The following is a 23,487-nucleotide window of genomic DNA, read 5'->3' on the forward strand; positions in this document are numbered from 1 at the left end:
TGGCAGACAACAGTAAAGTTGATATTGAAATCAACGCACAAATACTCTTTCTTGGTATTAAACATCAAACTCACTCGGCAGCTTGATCGTATCTTCAATCATTTTATATTATAACCTTTTACTAAAATCAGACTGTGTACTGTGTCGACAAATAAATTTTAACGATTGATATTTTAACAAACAAAGTACGTTTTTACGTGTTTAATATCAGCAAGGGCAAAGATTTTACAGTCGATTCAACAGGATATTGTGAACGGAAAAAAGGGAACATGATTGATATCAACGGTAAGACATCTTGTCTAAGATTTAGAATACAACTGTAGATCGGTACAACAATGGAAAACTAAAGTAGAATAAAAGCGTGCTCTGTTTTCGGATGTTTGACGAATCCAATGAACTTTGATTAGGTCTCGCTCTACATATCTTACAGGATCCATTTATTCCTGTGAACCGTATAATTTACGAACTTACGAGTAGAGTCTATATGTGCAAAGCTTTACATTATACAAAGAAACAACAATCTTATTGGGGGCTGTTTCATCTAAAATCACAACTATGCCCTATGTTGGAGTGGAAAGATAGTACCATTTCCCGATTTCCATCACCCGGTAGCCAAAGGTACATTACTCACCACTTCTTGCATTCGATGGAACGGCGTCGGCAGTACGATGTGTTGTCGTTTGTGTGTGTATGTGGTGGCTCGTCACACCACAGCCTGCTGTTTCCTATCTACCAACGGAGCCCATTTAAGATTTGGCTTGATGGCAAAATCATACCGACTCAGCTGGTCCAACGTCGCTGTCTGGAAGGGTGAGCGAACGACCAATGTGAAATTTTCATCCTAGCCATGGGAGCATAACCGCGTCCTCTTACCTGTTTGCGAACATACTCGACAAGGAGCTCTAGTTTTTCGTAATCATCACATCGACCTCCCAGAAATCGTCGCCATAGGGCTGCCGCTAGAGCCTTGTCGTCGTAGCTGATGCCCTCGTCGTACGATATGAGAGCCGCTTGAAACTGCTCCGATAGCTGCTGTATCTGTGGGCGCACTGCGGACGGATTGTCCATGGTGAGCTGCTTGGCGCGGGTAGTTACATCATTCCACATCGTTTCGACAATGCAGTTGCGCATAAATCGTCCGGCTGCGCCCTTCTCCGCTCCCTCGGCCATTGCACGTACGAGCAGCATCCACACGTGCAGCTCCGTGATCAGGAACCAAGTGTTGAACGTGTCGGGCATATCGTAAAGTTCGAAAAATTCGTTGTAATTTATGTGGTCGACCACGGACTCGTAGAGGAGGCAGCTGGAAACCCGCAACCGGGTGGCAGAATTATCAATCCAGCCCATTTTGGTGATAAATCGTTTCAGAAAGCCTTCTTTTGCCTCTACGTCCTGCACATTTGACACCGAGAACAAATGGCGGCCGGTGCTTATGCATCGCATCTGTATTCGATGCACTGGTGCGGGGGAAGCATACCGGGTAATCTGTTCTACCCCTGGATCTGTTGATCTGTTCGGGAAGCCATCGAGGTGCACACAACTAATAGCAGACACCGGACGAACGTCGCGCTGGAGCTGAAAAATAGCGAGCAAACCCAGTGAAACTCATATTCGGCAAGCTTTAGGAGTGTAGTTGCTAATATACCACGGTGGCGACCCTGGACGCAGCTCGGATCATCATATTTGCAGTATCTTTTTCGAGACGCACTACTTGCACAATGTTTCACAATGAAAATAATCGCGGCAACTGTGCCAAAGCGTTACATAAATATGACAGCTTGCGCAGGCTGCGTTACAATCGTTCTGACAATGATAGAGCGTTTAAACAATCGGACTGAACTCTTTAGTGTGCACAATGATGGCCTACGATTTTTATGAAACAATTCAACCAAAACTATGGTTTTTGTGTTTTTGGATTGATTTGCCTTAATCATTTATTAGTTTTACTTTTCTAAAACCTATTTTTTTTTGTATAGGTAAGGTTAAAAAAATGTTTAAAACTATACACGTGATGAACTGAACCGTAGCCAGCGTCAATTGTAACGAGGGATGCTCACATTAATAGTTTAATACTCTTTGAAGTACATTCTAACAGTCACCGACTGGTTCGATTAAGTGATCCGATCGATCAGTCACACTGGATTTACGACTACTTTCAGTTGCTCTCTCTTATCCAAGTCCCACATCCAAGCACATCATCACCACAAACCCAGCAATTGTACCCCAGGTAGCAATTTGGCCGTTATCACTGAAAAAAGATACAACATTGTAATGATCAAGCTATCATCTACCGGCGAGAATGATCCTTCAACAAACATACCTAGCATGAGCTTCTGGCAAAATATCGTCCGCTACGATATAAATCATGGCACCGGCGGCAAATGATAGAGCGTACGGGAGAATGATGGTGGCGAGGCTTACAGCAACGGCACCGAGAACCCCAAAAATTGGTTCCACCATACCCGACAGTTGCCCGTACCAAAAACTTTTTCCTAGGCTGAAACCGGCTGCATGCAGTGGTAGACTCACAGCCAATCCTTCCGGAAAGTTTTGTATCCCAATGCCGATAGCAAGATTACTGCAATTAAATGTAACCGAAAGTTACACTGGTTCATTAATCGTGTTGCAACATATTCGATGATCAACCATCGATCATTGACTTACCGAGCTGCCTCAAATGTTGCCGATTCGGTCGTGCCAATCGCTCCGAAGCTTACTCCAACAGCTAACCCTTCCGGTATATTGTGTACGGTAATCGCCACCACAAGCAACATTATCCGTTTCCACTGGGACAATTGTGCATCGAGTTGGCTTTGGCTGTTGTTTGTGTAGACTGACTGTTCCTTGGTCGATGCTGTGGAGCTGCCCTTCCTTCGCTTCCGAGAAACGCTTCCATGCTGAGCGTTTAGGCAATCGGCAAAGCTGTCCATTCCGATGGCCAACGAGTGGTCTTGTGCGTTGTTTGGTACCATTCCGGCATAAGAACTTTTGCCATGCTCAGCGGAAACCTGGTCGTCCATGGCTATGTCGGCCTTGTCTTTATTTGCGTGCGTTAGGGCTAAAAAAGGTCAAGCATATGTAAAGAAGTTGTACGTAATATCTTCCATAAATCTCCTACAACACTTACCAATCATCATGGTTGGACTGTTGATGCCTAAGTACGAGATTACTTTGTCCGTGCCGTACACAAATATTGCACCCAATAGGAACCCGATCGCAACGGGAATAAACGCAAACTCTCCTTTGCTTCCGTACATGTGCGAGCTTTCCGCCAGTTCAATTGCGGGCGCCAACAAAGACCAGAAGGACGCTGCAATCATGACGCCGGCCGCAAAGCCAAGCGAAATGTCCAGCGATTTTCGTTGATTGCCTCTCAGCAGCACCACCAGCCCCGAACCAAGCGCCGTAAGACCCCATGTCAGCAATGTTCCTAGCAGAGCCTGCGTAACCGATCCGTACCCTTGAATCATCCTTCTAAATCAAATACGAAGTTTTCCGTCGCGTTCACACACGTCCCGTCAATCCGGAATGTGGTGGTTATCTATTCGTTGCAGCACGTTGATGAAGCTAATATTTCTGTAAGAAAAATGAACCAGTCACGCTTGAAACAATGTTGCATTTATAAAAGAATAAAGCAGCGGCTCTACCCCACGTGCACTTTTCCTAACAATGGTCGATCGCCGTCTAGATCACCTTCTCTCGGAAGGGGTTTCGTCGGAATAACGAATGGCTTTTATACACATTCAGAACTTTAGTTATAATGAACCAAATTACGCCGGTTTCACACGCTAGCTTGTGTCCACAACAAACGCGAGATTGTAAATTATAGTGAACTGTTTGTTTCCTCCCCTGCGCCTCAAACTCACATCCATACGACCACGTCGAGCGGATGCTAAATGGTGCAGCACCTATGAGAGTGCCGATAACACAGTGTCAGTGTTATGGACACGTTGTTCTTCTTCACTGATAAAGCGGGTTCCCTACGGTTTGATGGCCATTGAACGATCTGCCATCTGGCACGTATCAACGATCAAGTAATTAAATCATAAAGCGATTAAGTGGCCAAACACAAACGCATTTGCTTGGCGATGCTCGGGGAGCGGCTCTGATATTGAGCTACTGTGCCTGTGAGAAACATTCCAGTTTACCAGACATACTTCATATTATTTCTTCACGCAGTCAAGACGTTCGTGTGAAACCTGTGCTCCACTTGCCTAAACATATAGTGCCGTGTTCTCCAGAACCAGTTTACTTCTACGTAGCACCAAAGCAGTCAATAGTAATGGATACCGTACCTTTCGTTTGGTTTTTCGGAAACAAAAAACTAGGTTCGACGGAAAATTGAAGCGGAGCACACTGTGTTACATCTTTGAGAACAATCTTTATCAACACCAAACCACAACTCGGAGTCTGTGGAATATTTTGCTCGGCTGTTGTGTGCCTTTTCGGTGATGTGTTGTTTTTTCCAACTCTTCTGTTTTCTCTGCTTGATGCTTTGACAGCTGACGCTTGGTGTGTAACGCTGTGTAACGCCGAAGTACGAAAAACGTCACATTTAAACGGTTTTGAATTCGAATTTACATAAAATAATTTTTATTGTAAAACTTATCCTATCAGCGTGCTAAAATGTTTACATACTACCCATACTTTTCTACACATTTGCGAGTGATAATAAATACAACCTATCTCCTTCACGCATCCTGACACACTAGATTGACGGTGCTTCCATTGAGGAATTTCTCATCAAGATCTTGGTTTTTATGACCATGCTTTTTGTTGCCCTGCATAAGCAATACATCGTAGTTCAAATTCGTGATACAAGGACTACTTTTCACGTCCGGTTGAATGACGTAAATGGAAATTGGCAAATTCCCTGTGAACAAGAAGATAGTTAACGGAATACTTTAGTGGTAGATGGCTGCTGCACCTTATACCTGCTGGATTCGGCTTCATCGTTGATATCTGTCCAAATCGACCTTTCCAACCTTTTAGGTACGTTCGAACAGTGCACATGTACAGCTGGAACCAAGGAAAGCAAATAAAGAATTGTAATCAAATTGTTGTGAAAATAATCGACCCATTGCCAATGGGACTGGATTCGTGGAGTACCTACCAAACCACACAGGCAGCAGAAAGTGCCCATCCACAGTAAAATGGAGTAAAAAATATCCATGCTCACAGTTCTTAACAAACACCTCGAATGGCACCAACTTCCCGTGATCCTATCCGCACTAAGAATAACATAGTTCTAAAGCGATCAACAGACAGGCAACACACCGCTGCAATGATATTTCCTCTGTCGGAGGATGAACTAATTGAACGAAATACGGAACCATTTTTGATAAGCACTATCAGTATTTTCAGCTCTCTTTTGCGCGTTTCCATTTTTTCAATCTACATCGTGTCTCGCTATCGGCGTTCTAGACTAACACGAGCGATCCTATTTCATCCTCGATCGCAAAAGAAACAATAATTTTATTGTTGCGGTAAGCCATGTCCGACATTCGAGCGCGCTGTTATGCAATCTGCTGGCTGGGATTCCCTAATCTAGAAAAGGGGGAAGAAAATTCTTGAGCGACAAAAAACAACGAAGAGGATTAAAAAATATTAAGAAATAATTAAACGCAGCTTCACTCGTGCGACGTTTGATGGTAACCGCGACGCGCTAAAACCGATAACGATAATAGACCAGCAAACGAAAACAAAAAAGCCAGTCGCCACACTCGAAAGTCAGGTTTTTTTTTCCATGTGTTCATTTATATTTATTCTAACATTTCAACAGTGACCGAATGATAACATTTCAATAACATTTCTGTTGTCAAAAATTTGAGTGTGATAAGTTACAGTGTTGTTTAATTTGTCTTTCAAGTTTGCTTGGTTTGAAGTTAATTTTTGCGTTGTTTTCTGACTGTTCGTAGGAATGATACATACACATCTGCTTGAAAGTAGTTTTTCACTACAAATTATCCTCTACGCATCCTGATAAGTATATGTGTTTGCTTGCATACTTTGTTGTTCTAATATATCTCTTCTTGGGCAATACTGACCGCTCTAAACATTAACCATTTAAAATATACATTACATTGTGCAATATTTGATCATGATCATCAAAGAGACACAAGAAAAGAAGAGAGAGATGATTGTTACTTCTAGCACGTAAGTTTCCAAGTGGTGGGAAATATGAACACCACCCGGCCGTGGACCGTGGTATAACATTCCTCAGTTCTCATGAGCAAAAACTGCGCGCCGAACATACCTCAACGATAAACATAATATTTCTTCAGGATTGCGGCGAATTTTAGTATCCAGAGCATTTTTCTTTTGTTTTCTTACGGGCAGAGGGGCCAGATTGCCAGATATCCCCGTACTTGTTACGTTCATCGTTTAGCGTTTCTATTTACAGCCTGATATTGGAATTTGCGATTTACTTCATCAAGCTAGAGAACATGAATCTCTTCCGCGTGTCTGCATTTTGTTTTTTATTATTGACAGTCTAAATTCATGATTGTTTTGCAGTGTTCTTTTCCTTCTTGAAGAGAAATTCGGTGGATGATGTACGTTTAGCTTTCTCTTTTATTTTTTAAAACATTTTACTACTGCCATGGTATATAAAAAACAGATTCGTTGAAATACTACCGTCTTGTATGAAAGGGGCAAAATCCACAACATTGTTTTCTCGAGAGTTGATAGGTACACATGACGCGCGAATTTTTAAAACAATCTTTTACTCTTCCATTTGTGTAGTGATAAAAAAGATAAAGTCTATTTTACGGAATGTTTATCATCTAAACCGCAGCATTTATCCACTGCATATAAAGGAAAATGATCTGTTACACAGCATATACAGGATTTATTATCATACTGATTGCAGACGGAACCTAAGATACACCGCTGTTTCGAGACACATAACATGTACATGTAAGGCATCTATAATAAAACTGATTATTTTCCATTACTGATTTTCATCTGTAGATCGATATGATAAAAGAAGTGTTTCATTGTATGAAGTAGTAATATACTACACAAGGAAAGAAGGTCATATATAGGAAGGAATGTTAACAATCTTGGCGAAATGCAGTTACATGTTACTTGCTATCAATATTATGTAAAGTGATTGAGCAGTTTATAGTCTTTTTCATATTATAGTCTGTTAATTATATATACAGCCACATATATATTTATATATATACAGCCCCATACATATATATACGTAAATATATACATATGCTAATATATATTTATATGTATTTAGTTCAATAAAAATAGAGCTTTATCTCCTCGACACTAAATAAGTCTCTGATAATCTACACGTATCTATGGTGTATATAAGAGTGGTACTTTGTTCTGTTATCCTGCCACGGATTATTTACGCAGTTTTACACAGGCATGCACATTCGTGTTTCACGTAAAGGTGAATTAAGTGAGGACTTCGCTGGTCAGTCCTGTCGGTTTCATATCTGCAGTAAATGTGTTTTGTATAGTTTCTTGACAGTTACCGATCCTTCCCTTATTCTATCCACCACAAACTCTCTACACATTTGTGCTAAACTGGATTTTGTTCTCGTAATGTTATTTATGATTGTTTGTTTTTTTTTTGTATTCATAACATTGTTTCATTGTTAATATTATTCATTTAAAAACTCATTTTACTTGTATTGTATTGTCAAGAAGTTAGCTAAACAGAGCATTTTAGTTTTGAGGGATTTGCTTTCGCATTTCTTCACTAACAGGTTTCTTTTACACAACTGACATTTGAATCGCACACCATGTTGACGGTTTTGCTCGCAGAGCTGCAACGGAAGAAGTGAATTGCAGCGAAAACGACTGTGCTTATGACAAACTGGTTTAAAGGTGAAGCAAACTTTTCTGTAGTGTTTTTTTCATCACATAAAATACTGGTGATACATTTAACAGGATCGGTTCTCTTCTTCGGGAAAGTAAATAGGGAAGGTATGATATTACTTTGCCGTATTGTCCACAAGTGTCATTGAGTTTGTTTCCATTCCGTAACAGCATTCATTATAAACAGAGCTCTACTACACTGCTTGGCCTACTATTCCCATTTGTTTTGCATAGTACTGTGAACAAAACTTTTACTTCTCTGTAGCTAACAATCATACTCTAAATACAATCTGCATTGTTTGCTCTATTTTTAGTACAGTCTTACAGTGTCACGCGTTTAAATACAAAGTTCAAATCTACACCGGCTATTGTGGACGAAAAATGAAAGATATAGTTCGTATCAGAGAGAGAATTCGATTTCATTCGAAGCAGTACGATTGGTCCCACTTCGACAAACCGAGCGAAAAACTTCATCACAGTATCAGTAAACCAACATTAGTTTAATTATTCATAAGTAGTTGTGCTTAGGTAGTGTGTCGTAGGAAAAATATTTCGTTAAAAATGCATAAAAGGCAGTATTAAAATTCAACGTTAACGAAGAAAAACGATTCGTTTGAAAATTGAATCAGCGCAGCGAAATGTAACAGTTTTTGACGTCTGTCGCTTATAAGCGATCTGTCCCGTCGCAGGAAGGGCGCGTAGTAATATGCAACTGATTTAAAGGTTAGATGAATTAACGCGGTAAATATCAATATGAATGCATAACTTGCCTATAAAATACATAGAATATGCGTTAAACGTGCATCAGTATCATCCTTGTATCACCATTGTTCCTTTCGTTACAACCATCGTCAAACATTTGCCAACAACATTTTATATCGCAAGGATGCATTACACCTGTTTAGCACATCTATTTGACATTAATCGAACATCCATACCTAGCTTGTTGTTTCTAAACTTCACATAAAATACTTCTATAGGCCATAATTTAAGAATTAAGTACCGTTACTCGTGTGATAAACATCATAATCTTTTGAAAATTCTTCCATCATTCTATGCCGCTCCCGACTCTGTTTCGATCTTTGTTGAAAGATCGTATGCCCTTGAATTGAATTCGGAATAACAGTAAAGAAGGATGAAAAGGCTACTCACGCATAAGAAGATACAAAGAGGAATTAAACGACGTTCCCGGGGCCGGCAGTTCATTCACATCGCTGTCTCCTTATATCTCCACCTCTACCGGCGTTGTGTATCAAAAGTACATGACCTCTTCTTCTTTGGGCTTGTTATTATTGCTGCCACTGCCTTCGGCCGGCTTCGGAGACGATTGCAGGCTCGAGTGCCGGGAGGTAATCGGAGACGACGTGTGTAAGGCGCCGTGTTCCTGCGGGGCCGAGTTTCTACTGGGCACCAAGGGAGGCGTCGACGCCGATCCCATGGATTGTGGCGTTGACGGAGAATACTGATACGGTGAGGGGGGCGCGGGTGAATTGGAACCGGTACTCGATGGAGAAGGATAGTTGTCGGTGCTTCTCAGCCGGAACCGCTCCGGGATTTTAGGGTAGGTATTTGTTCTGCAAAGCGATCCACGCAAATGATAACATTAGTTTAGCGTTATTGAACGGGATGATGGATGATCATTGCTACATACCTTGTTGCGGGATTGCCAGATTGTACTTGTATTTGCTGTTGTATTACTGCAGGGCTACTGCCAGTTCGTGAATGATTTGGCGTACTGGAGGAGATCTGATAATACACAGAAACAAGTAAATAGTTTTAAAATAAAATTCTCCACATGTGTCACAGTGAAGCGAAACAGATAAGAATGGTACCTTCTTGTCAGCAAGCTTTAGAGGAAACATTTGTGTTACCCCAGCACCACCAGTAGTGGCATGTACAAGATTTCCGTTGTTAGGTGACATCACGGAATTGCTTTGTGTGGACGCTGGCTTCGAGCTGGAACGAAACGTTGAATCGAGTTAGTAGGATGATGCAGTGGAATGCAATCGATAAACGCACGAAACTCTACCTTGACAATGATGACAACTTAAGCGGAAGCTGCTGCTTTATGCTAGTGGCATTAATTTTGGCCGCATTCGTTGCACTCACTAGGTTTGCCGGTGGTGTTTTGGTTACTGGAGAAAGAAAATTGTAAAAGTCGATAAGTAAACAAACATCATAATAACAAAGAACACGATGATACGTACTGCTCGCTGTTCGCCACTTGTCCTTCTTCCGATCAATCGTAACCGAAGATCCAATCATTGATGCCCCCACACCTCCCCCAAACGCACTGTCTACGTGGTGCTCTTCACTGACGCTTTGAGTATCCTCCATCGACGAAACCATCCCGGTCGGTATCGGCAGTGCAACCTAAAAGGTGGATAATAACACAAGAAAATAATGTATTGCTTCGCCAGCAGCAAGAATAGTCTTTCATTGTCGCTTACGCTTGGTGAGAGCAACAATCCTTGACTGGACAAAATCTCCATCTTGCGGTAAAGTTGCTCACGCTGCTGCTTGATATCTTCCTGTTCGGCCCGTATTTGTTCCTGCAGTGCCTTCTGAGACTTTTTGGTTTCTTCAAGCTCACGCTCTTCCTGCTCCTTCTGCTTCTGCCAAGCGGTCTTCTCCTCCTGCAACTTGTCCTGCAGATTGCGCAGCTCCTCCAGCTGATCGTTGTGACGATACAGCGTTTTAGGGTTCTCGCGAAAGCTGTTCAGCTGATGCTGCAGACTTTGAATGGTTGTCATTTGCTGCGATATAATGCAGAGCAGGGTGTGCAAATGGTGCGAGACGTGCAGTGCTGCATAGTTCTGATCTTTGGCTAAATCGGATGTGATGATGCTGCCTTCCGATCCTCTTCCTCCCGTGCCGCCGGTACCCGTTCCAGCACCAGCCAGAACTTTTGGCCCACCGTGGTGTGGATTGGCCAGCATAAGCGCCGCCTCGAGATCAGCCGGAGACGGGTGAACGACGTTCGTGTGATGTTCGCCCCGTTTTTCGTACGTTTCACGGTTAGTGAAATATCCGGCTGAAAGCGTCGAAAGCACGGCATCTCGCGAGTGAGCAGTAGTCATCAACGTAGCCCCACCAATCCCACCGCCACCTCCTCCTACGCCGCTAGCGAGGAGTTGCTTGTTGCGCCGTTCGTCAAACCCGCCGAAGGTTTCGGCTCGCTTCGGAAGTGTCGGTGAGATGAAGAGTTCACTCTGGCGTTCGCCAACGGAGCTGCTAGACCGGGATAGGGGCAATCCCGTGGCGGCCGTGTACAGTGATGATGCCAGAGAGCTAATTTCTTGAATGGAGTTCAACACCCGTTTCCATATTTCTATAGTATCACAGTCGTCGGAGATGAGATCCCGATAGGATCCGTAGTTTGAAATGAAGGACTCGACGGCGGGACCGAGCTGCTCCGCATTTTGCTCGTTATCCAGCAACAAGCTCAGTTGCAGTGCAATTTTTTCCTCCAGCAGTATCGCCTGTTCGAAATCCTTTTGGCGCATTTTACCTATGGAAAGAGAAACGAAATATATTTAGCCACCCGTTAAGAAGACCCAATTTCAAACCCAAATAGTGCCATTGCATGTACATAACCGATAGAACCTAATCAAAATTTACTAACTAAACGACAGCTCAATCGAATGCGCTCTAGTGGCATGCACGAAAAACAGTAAGCAAAACTATACATTCAAAATTTACAATCATTACCTTCCAGTTCGGTCGTTCCAAGTGCTTCAGCATTGCAATGTTTGAAACAAAACAAGCATTCTATTTAGTACATTTATCTATGAGAGACTTACATTGCGGAGGAGTTAGTCTCAGTTGTCTGAGTTCCAACGCCATGCAACGGGATTATTAATATCGATCGATTTGTTATCAACATCAAAACACTAGCCTCTGGCTGTACGCAGGAAGATCAGTACATAGTCCACACAGACCTTCTAAATAGTCCCCCTTTCAACATCCACATCCCGGACACAACCAGTGAGTCTCAAAAATGTATGAAATAAAACTATACTTTAGAGCACGATTGCTACAACATGATCGAGTAATATGCATATTTGCAACAAACTGTTGCACACCATCGTAACATCAAAATGCATTGAGTAACATTTTGGAAGAAGACAGAGAGAAACGTAGACAGAATAGCTTGTTCCAATTTCAACAACACACAATAAACACGATGAAGGTGAGACGTCTAACGTGTGGTGAATGGCACAAGCAAATCGAAAGAAGAGAATGATGATGGCAGCCCGTCCGCCACCGGTTCCCAATGCTGTACTTACATATTATCTCACGAATATTCGCCTGCTTTAGGTCTATCATCTTCTGCCTATGCTCCATACTCATGTAGTCTTCGGTTTCAGACTCATCCGATGGACAATCGATAACAGCAGCGCTGTAAAAAAAACATAGCACCGAGGCGTATTTATCAAAAACGGGCACGTAAATACTCAAACACCGTAATAACATACCGTATCGACTGAATCCAGACGTTCTTATCCTTGGGATTCTGCACTTTAAGCTCGTACATTTCCGGATACGCCGGGTTGGAGGAGATAATGTAGATTCCTCTGGATTCTGTTCCGGCCTTTTCGCGTATCAACAGCTTCTGCAGTGACACAACACCCGCCTGGTAGATGGAAGAATTGTACATGTTACTGGAGATACTGTTCGACTTTCGTACAACTTAACCCCACACTTCCCCGGTGCCCGATTACCGACCTTATTCTCCGGAGTGAAGAAAGAATATTTATGCGAATTTTCCAACAGGAAAAACAAACAATCCGACAGAACAACCACCAGTACGGTTTGCATTTTGGATCTACCTTGCATGAGGGTGGCCACACCTTCGAATCTGTAAGAGTGGAAAAATATAAACGAAACGCCATTACAAAATCAGTCTACACATCTCGTAGACTGAACTAATACCAACCTTAGTTTACGATTGCATGATATGATGTCAGATTTCTTGAATTTATCCTTTTTAAATATAGCACAGGACTTTGCATCGATACGTTTGAAGATTTCTAATTGACGATCCTCCTTCTCCTTGTCGGCCACCCGTGCGTCCACATCGACCAATATTTCCTTCACCAGCGACATGGCTTTCTGCAGTTTCTCTTGCTCGATCTTGTCCTCCCGTGAACTTTTTAACAGTGGATCAATAAGCAGCGGATACTTGGTGAGACGCTGCGTCACGAACAAGATACACTCCGGAATGCCCTTCTTCTTCAGCAGTGGGTTCTGCTGACAGTGCTTGTACCACTCGGCGAAGATGTTATCGCCGGTCATGTAACACTTGAATGTGTCGAGCGCCGAGCGATGGTTCGAGCAGAACTCCCCGTAGGCGTTCTTTAGCTTTTGGGCCGACATTGAGGAGAAAAAGTCCACCAATATGTCCGCGATGCTGTCGACGACGTGGTGCTCACGCTGCTTCAACCGCAGCTTTCGCAAAAACCCCGTATGTAGCTCAGTCAGCTCCACTAGGCGGGGAAACATGCGTTCCAGGTTGAGGTGACTGAAGTGCTTCTGCAGACTCTCTACAAACACCTTCTGCATGACTAGTAACGTTTGAACGTGATGTTTCTCAGTCATGATAAACTCGTATATATGCTCTTGCCGTTTAACCTGTGGTGAACGATATTGATGGAGTTCCATTATTTACGTAGGCCGCGGACATACACTGACCAGTAACGACTCACCTGCTTATCCTTCAATGCTTTCACTACCTCTTTGGGGACGCTGGGGCTCCACGAGTCATGCTCATCGATCGCAACACCAAGGATGGGATCGGCACCAAGATCATGTGGGCCGATGGGGGCTTCGTGCAGAAACTCATCCCTTATCAGTGGAACATCGTCCGGGTAGCTGCAAAGTGCAATAAACATACGGATAAGTCCTATGTACTTTTATTAAGTTTCGCAAATTCACAAATTTTGATTCGTGTTACGAAATGCAGCATGATACACTTCCTATTGTTCTGTTTTTGAAAAATAATTCAGATCATCTTATTTTTTTTAAAGCATCGACAGATACACAATATAAGCATGCTGGTTAGGTTGTTTTCATACAATTTATGTATTGTTTAAGTACGCTTCGAATATGCGTTTAGGTAAGACATTTCATGTATTAAGGTAGAAGTGGAAAAAAAAATATACATATTCAAGACAAATGCATTCATATTGAGAAAAGTTGCAAAAGAGAGCAAAACATAATGAAACTCTTGACACTATTAGAAAAGGAAAAACCGAACTGTTTATGTATGTTTTGTTGTTTGGTTTCTAGTGGATATATACTCACTTAGCGTTATCATTATGCACGTTGCCATCATAATAGTCTCTACCCTGATCATCGTGTTGCGAGGAATTGTGGCTATAGCAAGCGAAAGTAAATACAAAAAAACAACACATGAAAACGTATAAGTAAATAAAGTAACCAAAATGGTTCGCAACATAAAAAACCGGCCAAGCGAACGAACGAAGAGAAAAGTCACAAACGAACGGAAAGTTGCATATAATAGGCAAATGAAGGTGAAAAATATAGTGAGAAAAGATCCAGGCAGAGAGGGGGAGAGAGAGAGAACCAGAGAATGAGAGAGAAAGAGACAGAGTGTGGGGCTAGGGGAACGTGGGGACTATGGAAAGGAACCAACCGGAACACGAACCACACGTGCCGTGCCATGTGTTCCCGAACATGTTTTGCTGGAAGAGAAGAGAAGTGCGCGAATGGATTTGTGAGGTGGAACAGAGAACAGAATTCAACTTAAGCAGAGTGTTTAGATAAGAACCGGAAGATGTAGTACAGAGAAGTATGTGTTATATGTATTTTGTTTTTTCGACCAATGGATAAAATGTTATGGAAAGTACTCTAATCAGATAAAGCTGCAGATCAATTCTCCATCTTACTTTGCTTTTGCAGCATACGTCTTACTTTGAAAGCTTTGAAATACATTATGCAATGAGATTAATGAATTGGCACAGGAAAACAACATTGTTAAACTATACCAGGAAATTCCTGTTGCTAAGTCATCTCAACTGGATTCATAAAGAGGTGAGGAACAAAGGTGGGTGTAGAAAGAGACTCCATCAGGGTGGGTTGATAGTCTGTTATGGATTGTGAATGTTGCACAAAACACAGACCGGAGGACAAACAAAATATTTTGTGTTCAAACAGAGATTTAACAGACAACTTACGGAAAGAGAGAGCGACAATGAGTGAAGGGACAGAGAAAGTTTTAGAAAAGTAACTACCGTTTATCACGTTTTCTACTGCTTAAAAAGAGGACAGTTATAGTGATGTGTATCTCTTTTGAAAAGGAAAAGCAAGAACTTTTCTTTTAAAAAGACTATGCAGTAAAACAGGATAGAGTAATAGCAGTAGTAGTAGTAGTAGTAGTAGTAGTAATAGTAGTGATAATGAAGATATAGATAGAGAATCGGGTTTGTAAAGTGAGTGAAAATTGTTTTTCTAGCGTTACCTAGCGTGTTGTGATACCACGCCTAATTTGTTAGCAACCAATCGCCACGGAGAGTAACATCCAGTCATTTTTTTGCCACTTTATCAATTTTTTCAAATCAATTGCAATTTGCGTTACGGTGGTTAGCATTGGAGGTAATACACAAGAACAAAGACATAGGGTGATCATTTAATGTATTTCTTTTTTACCAAATATACTTGGAGAATTTTGTATTTTTTTTTTTTTTTTTTTGTCAGGTCACAATCAGCTGATGCTAAATAAACGTATGACATAGAGAGGTGGAAACAAACTCAATAGATACCATTAGCCAGGTTAGTGGTTTTAGTTAATTGGGTTTTGCGGTTAAGATGAGACAAGACTGCCACAGCCAAGAAAAGCATGCTTTCCCCGCACGGTTACGCTATAATACTAACGAACGAGGAAAACACCTCCTTTACATGTTCCCCGGATTCAATGATTATTCTCGTCATCGAACGGTTCCGCCTCACCGTAGGCATAGAAGTAGCTAATAATGGATGGAAGCACGTGTGTCATAAATGAATCTTGGAATTTGCGAATCAAACACTGTGTCGTCTATCATCTGTGTGTTTTTGCTGTAACGTTTCCAACCATTGCTATGAGGCCATGCCGCTTGACAAACAAAAAAAAAAAATACTACCACAGTATGACTGTGAGGAAATCGTCACTCTATCATCGTTAGGAGAAAATGTCAGGCCGAACGAAACGCAAACACGTTAACTGAAAATGTAAAAAGCAACCAAACACGCCAAACTATGAACTGATCAACTAGGCTTAGAAGCTAACCAAATCAAACAGGAACTCCAAAAGGATGAGAGGAACGTTATGTTTAATGGTTTGTAATGTTGTTATCATATACCAAAGCCATGAACGAAAAAAAGTATCGCAAAACTGTAAAGAACCATTCCTAACACATAAATCAAAACTAATTTGTTCAAACGTGTACATTCGTATGCAAAATTTGCAATTCTAAATAAAAAAGATTTAGAAAAATATGGTTGAGGATGCAGAAACTGATTCAATTTTTAATTTAGTATGAAATTTAACTTGGAGGTCCGTGACCCCACTGTTTTTTTTTTTTGCATTATTGAAATATTTGTTTGTAAATTTAAAAATTAATAAATTAATTAGATTCAATATATTAGCAGGCTATAGATAATACCATCATATCGATAAGATCATTACAGTACGGCTTAAATGAAACTTGATGCATCACAGCCAATTTTAACTTTAAAAATGTTGTTTACGAAAAATAGAAATACAAGGATTTTAGGCAACGGTCTTTCTAATTACCTGTTGGCGGAGCCCTTCTTGTTGGAGCTAGGTTTCGGCTGTGCTTGAAAATATTTCTACAATCAAAGACAAGAAGTATCATCCATTAGTGCTGGTAGAAATGTGTTTCAAATCGGAATCCTCATACCTTCGCTATTTTGGCTTTACACTCTACTGCATGCTCTTTGTATGTGGCCAGATTTATTGTAGCTCCGCACGCTGTAAAAGGAAGGGAATGCAATGGTCAGTGTGCTGTCTCGAGGCCATCACCATGCGGCACCTACCATCGCATGCAGAAGATTGTCCTTTTGTTTTGGCTTTATCCTTTTTCTTGCGGAAAAACAAGGAGCCTCGTTTTCTGCGCTTTTCATGATGTTCCGTGTACTCCTCGCTGGAAAATTGGCACATCGCGAAACAGAAATGGGAAAGGTATTAGATTATTCAAGATCGCCATACGTTTTTCATTTGCGACCACATCCTGTTGTAGAAGTACAGGAAAAACAAAATCCGTTCTGCAATCGCACACGACGGTCCCCTCCTCCGTGAGGTGTATTTAATTGATAGAGGAAGCTTCTAAAAACCAAACTGATGGGAAGAGGATAAATAGATTCAAGTCAGATTGAGAATCGATCAGAAAACATAATGGAAAGAAGGGAAAATTACTTCAAGGAAACAATCACGACTCGTAAGAGGAAAAGGGTACAATCCAAACAGGAAAAGCATAAGGAAACAGCGAAACCTTCTATATCAACTTATCACTAGGCCGGTAAGCCTTAGCGACATTGGATGATGGTGAAACTTTTTTTTTTTAACGTGTACGGACATTTTTAATATTGATAGCGAAACAGCAACAACTACTAACTACAATCGGAAGGAGAAAGAACATTGCAAGAGAACTGCATCGGGGAGGGAAATTGTTCCCCCCCTCCTCTTGTTGATTTTGCAAAATAAATTCTAAACGGCTAAAGATTTAACATCAATCAAACTCGACCAAACTCGGCACACTTACTTTTTGTCTCTCACACAAAGTAGTGATCGATCATGAGTTTCATCTTCACTGTCGGAAAGATGCCTCGAACTAGCAACAGCCATTCGGGTTTATTTTATTTGGGAGAGAAAGGAAATACAACATTATAAAGCATAATAAGCCGTTCGAATGGGCAAACAAGGACAGTGGATCTATAGGTTAAAAACAATCGGCAGGCGTCTAGCTTTTTCTTCTAACCCACGGAAACATGGTACGCGAACAAACAATTGTGGTACGGTAACATAACACAGGGCTTTAACCACTTTCTCGTGATTTATTAGCTTACGAAAGGAAAAGGAAGTCGATTATCATTTTCAAGATTGTTGCTGTATAACCTAGCCATTTGACAAACAGCACGGGCCATGCGTTAAGTAAAAATATCAAAGGGTCAATCAAACATTAGCTACAATTATCGTTGACAGTGTGAGAACTTGTAGCAATGTAAAAAAAAAACAATTAAAAAAAATTACTTACGATGCGATGTTGTCTTCCTTGGCAGTTTGATTTCGCACTGGCGCTATTGATGGTGTGGATATACTTTTCTGAAGAGGTATTCTCGGAACCACTGGCACGAGATTACGCTTCGCAACCACTTTTTCAAAATCCCTCTGTGAATGACGGAATACGAGCAATTTCAATCAAACATCAATCATTCATACTGTGCTGGTCCTTTCTATTAAAAACCTACCGCTAATTCGGCCTCATTTAGAGAATGGGTGGAAATTCCGCCGGTGCTGTTCCTGCTGGTGCGATTGTGCAAACGTTCCGCAGCTCGAAGCGATTCCTGCTCTTCACTGTCCAAACTGGACAAGCTAACGCTACAGCACAAGGAAATAAATAGGTAAAAACAAATATATCACTAAGTCATCTTCCTTCTAAAGATCCATCTGTTATTCTGAAGCACACCTTTTATGTGATGATTTTGTGCACTCGGTCAGATCCTCGATTGCCGTCCAGGATTTTCTTCGATCATTGTTTAACCCGTACAGCACGTGATGATGGGGCCAAACGTTGATTGGGTTTGATATAGTTAGGTCAGGAAGAGAAGGGCAGGATGAGAATAGCTTTGAGGAGGAAACCTGCAGGATAAATAATAGCATGTGAATCAAATCTCCATTTGCTCCGTTAGATCATTAAATGTTTGCTTATTCCTACCGTTGCCCCCAGGGCTCCGATTCCGCCCGTAGCAGCTCCTTGTAGCGTAGAATTCTTCATGTGTGCTACACTCTCCCGGAGACATTGCAGTTGGCTCAGAGTGTCCTCTGTGGACGATTCAAAGTAGGAATTGCGTTAACCATAGCTGAGGAAGATACTTAGCTGGGACAGGTCGTGTTAAACTCACCGAGAAAATTAAACTTGGCCCCCGGACTGTGCGGGGTAACACTAATGATTGGCACCATGTTGCTGTGGTTATTTGTGGCCGTATCACTGCTGCTGTTGTTGCTATCGTTTATGCCTCCAGAGCCGACGATGACGTTTTCACCGCCCGTTTTCAAATCGCTACAGATTTCAATGGTTTGCAATCTGGCCGTCGGTTCCACGCATTTTGCGGTAGGAAACTGATCTTCGCTCAGATAATCAATTACCAAATCGGTGTCATTTTCATCGTCTGAAACAAATATATATGTAACGATAAGATATTTTCTAACATATACGAATGGCATACGAAGGCCATAATAATGATAATAAGTAACGTAAATAATTCTAATCTACAAACATACAATTTTAACACCATTCCTACGTTAATCTAAAATTACAATGTTAACCATCCTATCTTAATTTACATCAGTGTATGTTAGCGTCTCGCAGGGATTAGTTGTCTTCTACATGTACTTTGGTTATCCACCAGTTTTACGAACGAAAAACGAATATTAGCTTGTTACCTGAGGACAAGAGCAAAAGTTCGTCAGATGGCACATTATTACTCTGTGTGCCATCCATCATCATACTGCAAAATATTCCACACAGTTAGAATTGGATCAAATGCCAACTATGGGATTTTATCGTCCTTGCAATTTCGGGTGCAGAGAGCGCGATGGGTCTGAGAGACTGTTTTCAATAAGTTTGATGTAGTGTCATCATCGGGATGCACGACGCTGAAAAAATGTTACTTTTGGTGCAGGCACTTTTCAGAATCGGGAAAAGTTCTCCTTTCTTGCGCGAATTCATTCATCCGTGGGAGTGAAAGCTAAAAAGGCTGCACATGTCCATTTCAATACATTCTTTACATTTTACAGAAAAAAAGGCAACGCTACCATAGAACCGATGAACACAAAAAAACACAACATTGAACTACAGACGTGGTCTACAAACGTATTCAAACTGCGACACTTTCGAACAACATTTACATACACTCTGGATTATGCACAAACAGTGTTCACAAAGCTTTTGTGTTAAGTTTCTTAACTTAACAATTATTAGTGCTTCTTTGCTCTGCTCTTTTCTTTCACATAGGAAAAATCAATTAGGATCAAGGTTGTTTCTACGAAACTTTGCTTCTTCAGGTAGGTTCACATCAAGCGCGTTGACAGCAAAATATAGCACCATCTTGAAAATCCTATGTCTCAAACCAACCGTTGGTAGACACGTATTTATTTATTTTCGGCTAAACATTTTAACACGCTATAACCGATAAGCCAACCCAAAAACAATACTACAGGAAACATCGCGGTAGCATCGGTTAGAACATCGGACCATGCACGTTGGGGGTTTTCCCCACCTCGACGGAGTTGGTTCGAATCCCATCTGAGACCGGACCAGTAGGAGGCAATACTAAATGCCGAGCTTCGTGTAGATTCGGCATAAGAAAGTAAATTGACTATCACGAAAAGGTTGCATTCGAACCACGTAATCGTACCAAAACACTCCCTACAGAATATAAATTGGTGAATAAATATAACCGCTGAACACGTGTATAACAACCATCTGTGCTAAAACAATTGAGGTCATCATTGCTGGGACGGAAACGACGGTACTTGTCTGTTTTTTTGACGCTGTCTCGTAGGAAAGGTAAACAACAATTTGAAAAAAAGCAAAAAAAAGGCTGACCGTGTCGAGATCTTCTCGACAATCCAAAACGACGCCACCTACGTGTCGAGACGATGAGCGGAAGTTGCGGCTATCAGTTTTTTTCGCCTTTTTCCTAGTAGTATCCTTCTGAAGAGAAAACTGACAGGTACCGTCGTTTCCGTCCCACCAATCAGGATGACCTCAATTGGCGATCTGCTTGAAAATTTGACAATCGCTTCTAATATTCAGCCTCAGCACGGACTTCGATCAAATCAATCCGATCGAATAGAGCTATAAATTATCATAGATATCACGTCACAGGAACCGAACGGAACTTTGGCCATTGCTGATTGATTTTTTGGTTTTTTCTTCAATGCGGAGCAAACTTGTCTTTATGACTAAACCTAGTCTACTGAACTGACGTTGGTGTTGAGTTTTCCATAAAATTATGGCGATCAAATGTCCTTTTTGCTGATTTTCAAATGTCCTACATGATCAGAGCACCGAAGAAAACATTCCGTTGCTTTTTATATTTCGGTTAATGTTGTAGCAGCATAGATGTATGGTTGTAAATTTGGAATTTACCATTAACGGCCATTAGAATATAATCATATAGAACATGTACCTACAAACATTTCATGAAAAAAACTACCATTCACGTGATTACTGATACCATAGGTTCATAGCGAAAGAGACTATTCGATGATCAGCATGGTTGAGAACGGTATGAAAGCATTGCTTTCAATTGCGTTCCACAGTGATGTAAAAAAATATTCATCTTTCGCCACCTAGCTCATCAGTTGTTGTGCATGTGTACCGCCAACGCTTGACGGATGTATGTTATTGAATATTTTAATGTCAAGAAGGGTCATGAGTTATCAGTTCTCCCAAATAATCTGGCTGAGTTTGCCCATAGCAGAAGCTACAAACGCGACGTCTGGTTGTTTACAAATGGAACGGTTTAATCTATGACGCTGTCTCTTAATCTGCCCGGTATGACTTTGTTTAACACATTTTTAATAAGTGATCTCCGCATGCGAGCACCGCTTGTATTGGACTCCACCGGGATAGTAATTCGTCCACGGGTTTCAGTTTGCTTTGACGGTCGGAGTGAAAAACCCCGTTTTGCTGCCGTGCAACGATGAACTATTCTGTACCGAAGGTCTAAAATGATGATAAATTCAACGTAGTCTCTACTGTAGTGCTAGTCTCTTTAACCCAGATCATCTGCTGTGATATATAGTGCGAACAAACAAAATGTCTTCAAACACCGCACCGATAAAAATCCGGTATGAGCCGAAGGTACTCCTTCGCAGTGCTTCGTTCCAAAAACTTTGCGCTATACCATTCAATTTCAAAATAGAAGGTAAGAGGATGTGTGAAGTTGTACTTTGTAGCAGACCCCATCAATTGAAGCGCAACCATGTGGATTATTTTCAGCAATTCGCTCGTATAAAGAGGACATTAAAACGGTTATCAAACTACTCAAAATTGCCACAAGGACATACGTTATTTCGCTGTACCTCAAAGTTGCCTCAATCATTCTATTCAACTATAATGCTATCGCTCTACGGTATCGCTCGAAAGTATGTTGGGTGCACACAGGGTGCAAAAGAGCAGTGATAACTGGCTAAAACAACCCATATTTTGAACCACACTTCACAGATAACCTATTTGACTGCAAACGCAACTCAAACGCAAAATGTGCATGCCGGCATTGCACAAAACAGACCCATCTCCGAACGAAACCTGCAGTCGAGGAATTACAAACAAGTAACGGTGGGCGGACTGTTGGATATTGACATCGTCGGGATTCAAACCGTTCTAACGTATTCCTGCATCGCCTACGTGGGAATTCAAATGGCTTGGCTGGTGAATGTCCTTTTCTCTTCCGCAAATATTCCGCTCGGTTTGGTTTTCCTCATGCTAGATCTTGGATACATGGGAGTGATTATTTTCAAGGTAAGACCATGAATCGTACTTCCGGTACACGATTTAAATTAAAAAAAATGTTGTTTTTTTATTCCATTCTGCAGATTGCTTTGAAGGACAGCAACTTCTCATGATGGGGCGAACCCAGTAGTCGCCATGTACTAAGGACCTGGACAAACCACGAAGAAATACGCCTCACCGAATTCATCTGCACTGCTTTTATCCACCCCAATTTCCCCCTCTCCTGTAATTTGCAAGCATTTCTTCTTGTCAATCAAACAACCGTAGTTCTAGCACGCATTGATTGTTCCGATAGTTAGCCCTTTCCTTCCATACCAGAGGACCATACAACGTGCCTTAGATACCAACATGGTAGTAAAAATGTGTAAATGAGGATAGGAACAACAGAATTGGGTAAATAAAGCACATACCTAGATACGGAATGCGACTAGGAGGTTGTTTTTGGAATTGTTCCTCTCGGACGCTCTCTTCCGACCAAAGACCAAAACAAACTGCCATCTCTCACGAGAACCGTTTATTAAGTGACGTTTCCGAAGCCGCATTTAAATACTTTATTTTCAGTTGATGCAGACACTTCGCCGAGGGTGCACGTGCCCGTGTAGTGTGATAGTCCTGATCCTGGTGTCACGGCCGAGAAGAATCTGGCCTTTCCTTACGTTGGCCACCGCTCGAATTTAGTGCGAAAATTGCACCCATTCAACCCCCTTTTGCCGCAGTGTCCGTTGGCGAAAAGCTAAAGTAATCTAATACGTTTCTGGTTCACGCGATGTATCTTTTGTCCCCCGGGAGATAACCTTCGATAGAACCGGCTAAATTCTTTTCCAGGCCCATCCTGAGCTGTAAAAGTTCAGGTGCTTGAGTTTTTCTCCTAAGTGCTTTAACA

At 41.5% G+C, this 23,487-nt stretch overlaps 4 protein-coding genes across 4 annotated transcripts; 1 reads left to right on the forward strand and 3 right to left on the reverse strand.

The window, feature by feature from the left end:
* Positions 1-408: 408 nt before the first annotated feature.
* LOC131281836 (ubiquinol-cytochrome-c reductase complex assembly factor 1) lies at positions 409-1,510 on the reverse strand. Its single transcript, XM_058311192.1, has 2 exons — positions 874-1,510; positions 409-802 (listed from the first exon to the last, which is right to left on the reverse strand). The coding sequence occupies exons 1-2, from the start codon at positions 1,441-1,443 to the stop codon at positions 704-706; spliced, it is 669 nt and encodes a 222-aa protein (XP_058167175.1). The 5' UTR covers positions 1,444-1,510; the 3' UTR covers positions 409-703.
* Positions 1,511-1,913: 403 nt separating this feature from the next.
* Positions 1,914-3,572, reverse strand: LOC131294909 (zinc transporter ZIP11). Its single transcript, XM_058322964.1, has 4 exons — positions 3,128-3,572; positions 2,665-3,058; positions 2,321-2,578; positions 1,914-2,248 (listed from the first exon to the last, which is right to left on the reverse strand). Exons 1-4 carry the CDS (start codon positions 3,468-3,470, stop codon positions 2,170-2,172), a joined length of 1,074 nt encoding a protein of 357 aa, XP_058178947.1. The 5' UTR covers positions 3,471-3,572; the 3' UTR covers positions 1,914-2,169.
* A 4,554-nt stretch (positions 3,573-8,126) lies between these two features.
* On the reverse strand, positions 8,127-19,661 carry LOC131294927 (rho guanine nucleotide exchange factor 18). Its single transcript, XM_058322981.1, has 24 exons — positions 19,526-19,661; positions 18,985-19,251; positions 18,798-18,904; positions 18,549-18,721; positions 18,331-18,460; positions 18,117-18,250; positions 17,625-17,693; positions 16,900-17,006; positions 16,764-16,834; positions 16,637-16,692; positions 15,326-15,403; positions 14,149-14,220; positions 13,551-13,716; positions 12,782-13,476; positions 12,571-12,703; positions 12,321-12,478; positions 12,132-12,244; positions 11,554-11,577; positions 10,293-11,353; positions 10,050-10,215; positions 9,872-9,977; positions 9,675-9,798; positions 9,494-9,588; positions 8,127-9,416 (listed from the first exon to the last, which is right to left on the reverse strand). The coding sequence occupies exons 1-24, from the start codon at positions 19,587-19,589 to the stop codon at positions 9,095-9,097; spliced, it is 4,491 nt and encodes a 1,496-aa protein (XP_058178964.1). The 5' UTR covers positions 19,590-19,661; the 3' UTR covers positions 8,127-9,094.
* A 2,247-nt stretch (positions 19,662-21,908) lies between these two features.
* Positions 21,909-22,723, forward strand: LOC131294806 (uncharacterized). Its single transcript, XM_058322851.1, has 4 exons — positions 21,909-22,017; positions 22,092-22,237; positions 22,317-22,613; positions 22,688-22,723. The coding sequence occupies exons 1-4, from the start codon at positions 21,909-21,911 to the stop codon at positions 22,715-22,717; spliced, it is 582 nt and encodes a 193-aa protein (XP_058178834.1). The 3' UTR covers positions 22,718-22,723.
* The last annotated feature ends 764 nt before the right edge of the window (positions 22,724-23,487 follow it).

The sequence above is a fragment of the Anopheles ziemanni genome, chromosome 2, assembly GCF_943734765.1.
Source record: "Anopheles ziemanni chromosome 2, idAnoZiCoDA_A2_x.2, whole genome shotgun sequence".
Classification (NCBI taxonomy): domain Eukaryota; kingdom Metazoa; phylum Arthropoda; class Insecta; order Diptera; family Culicidae; genus Anopheles; species Anopheles ziemanni.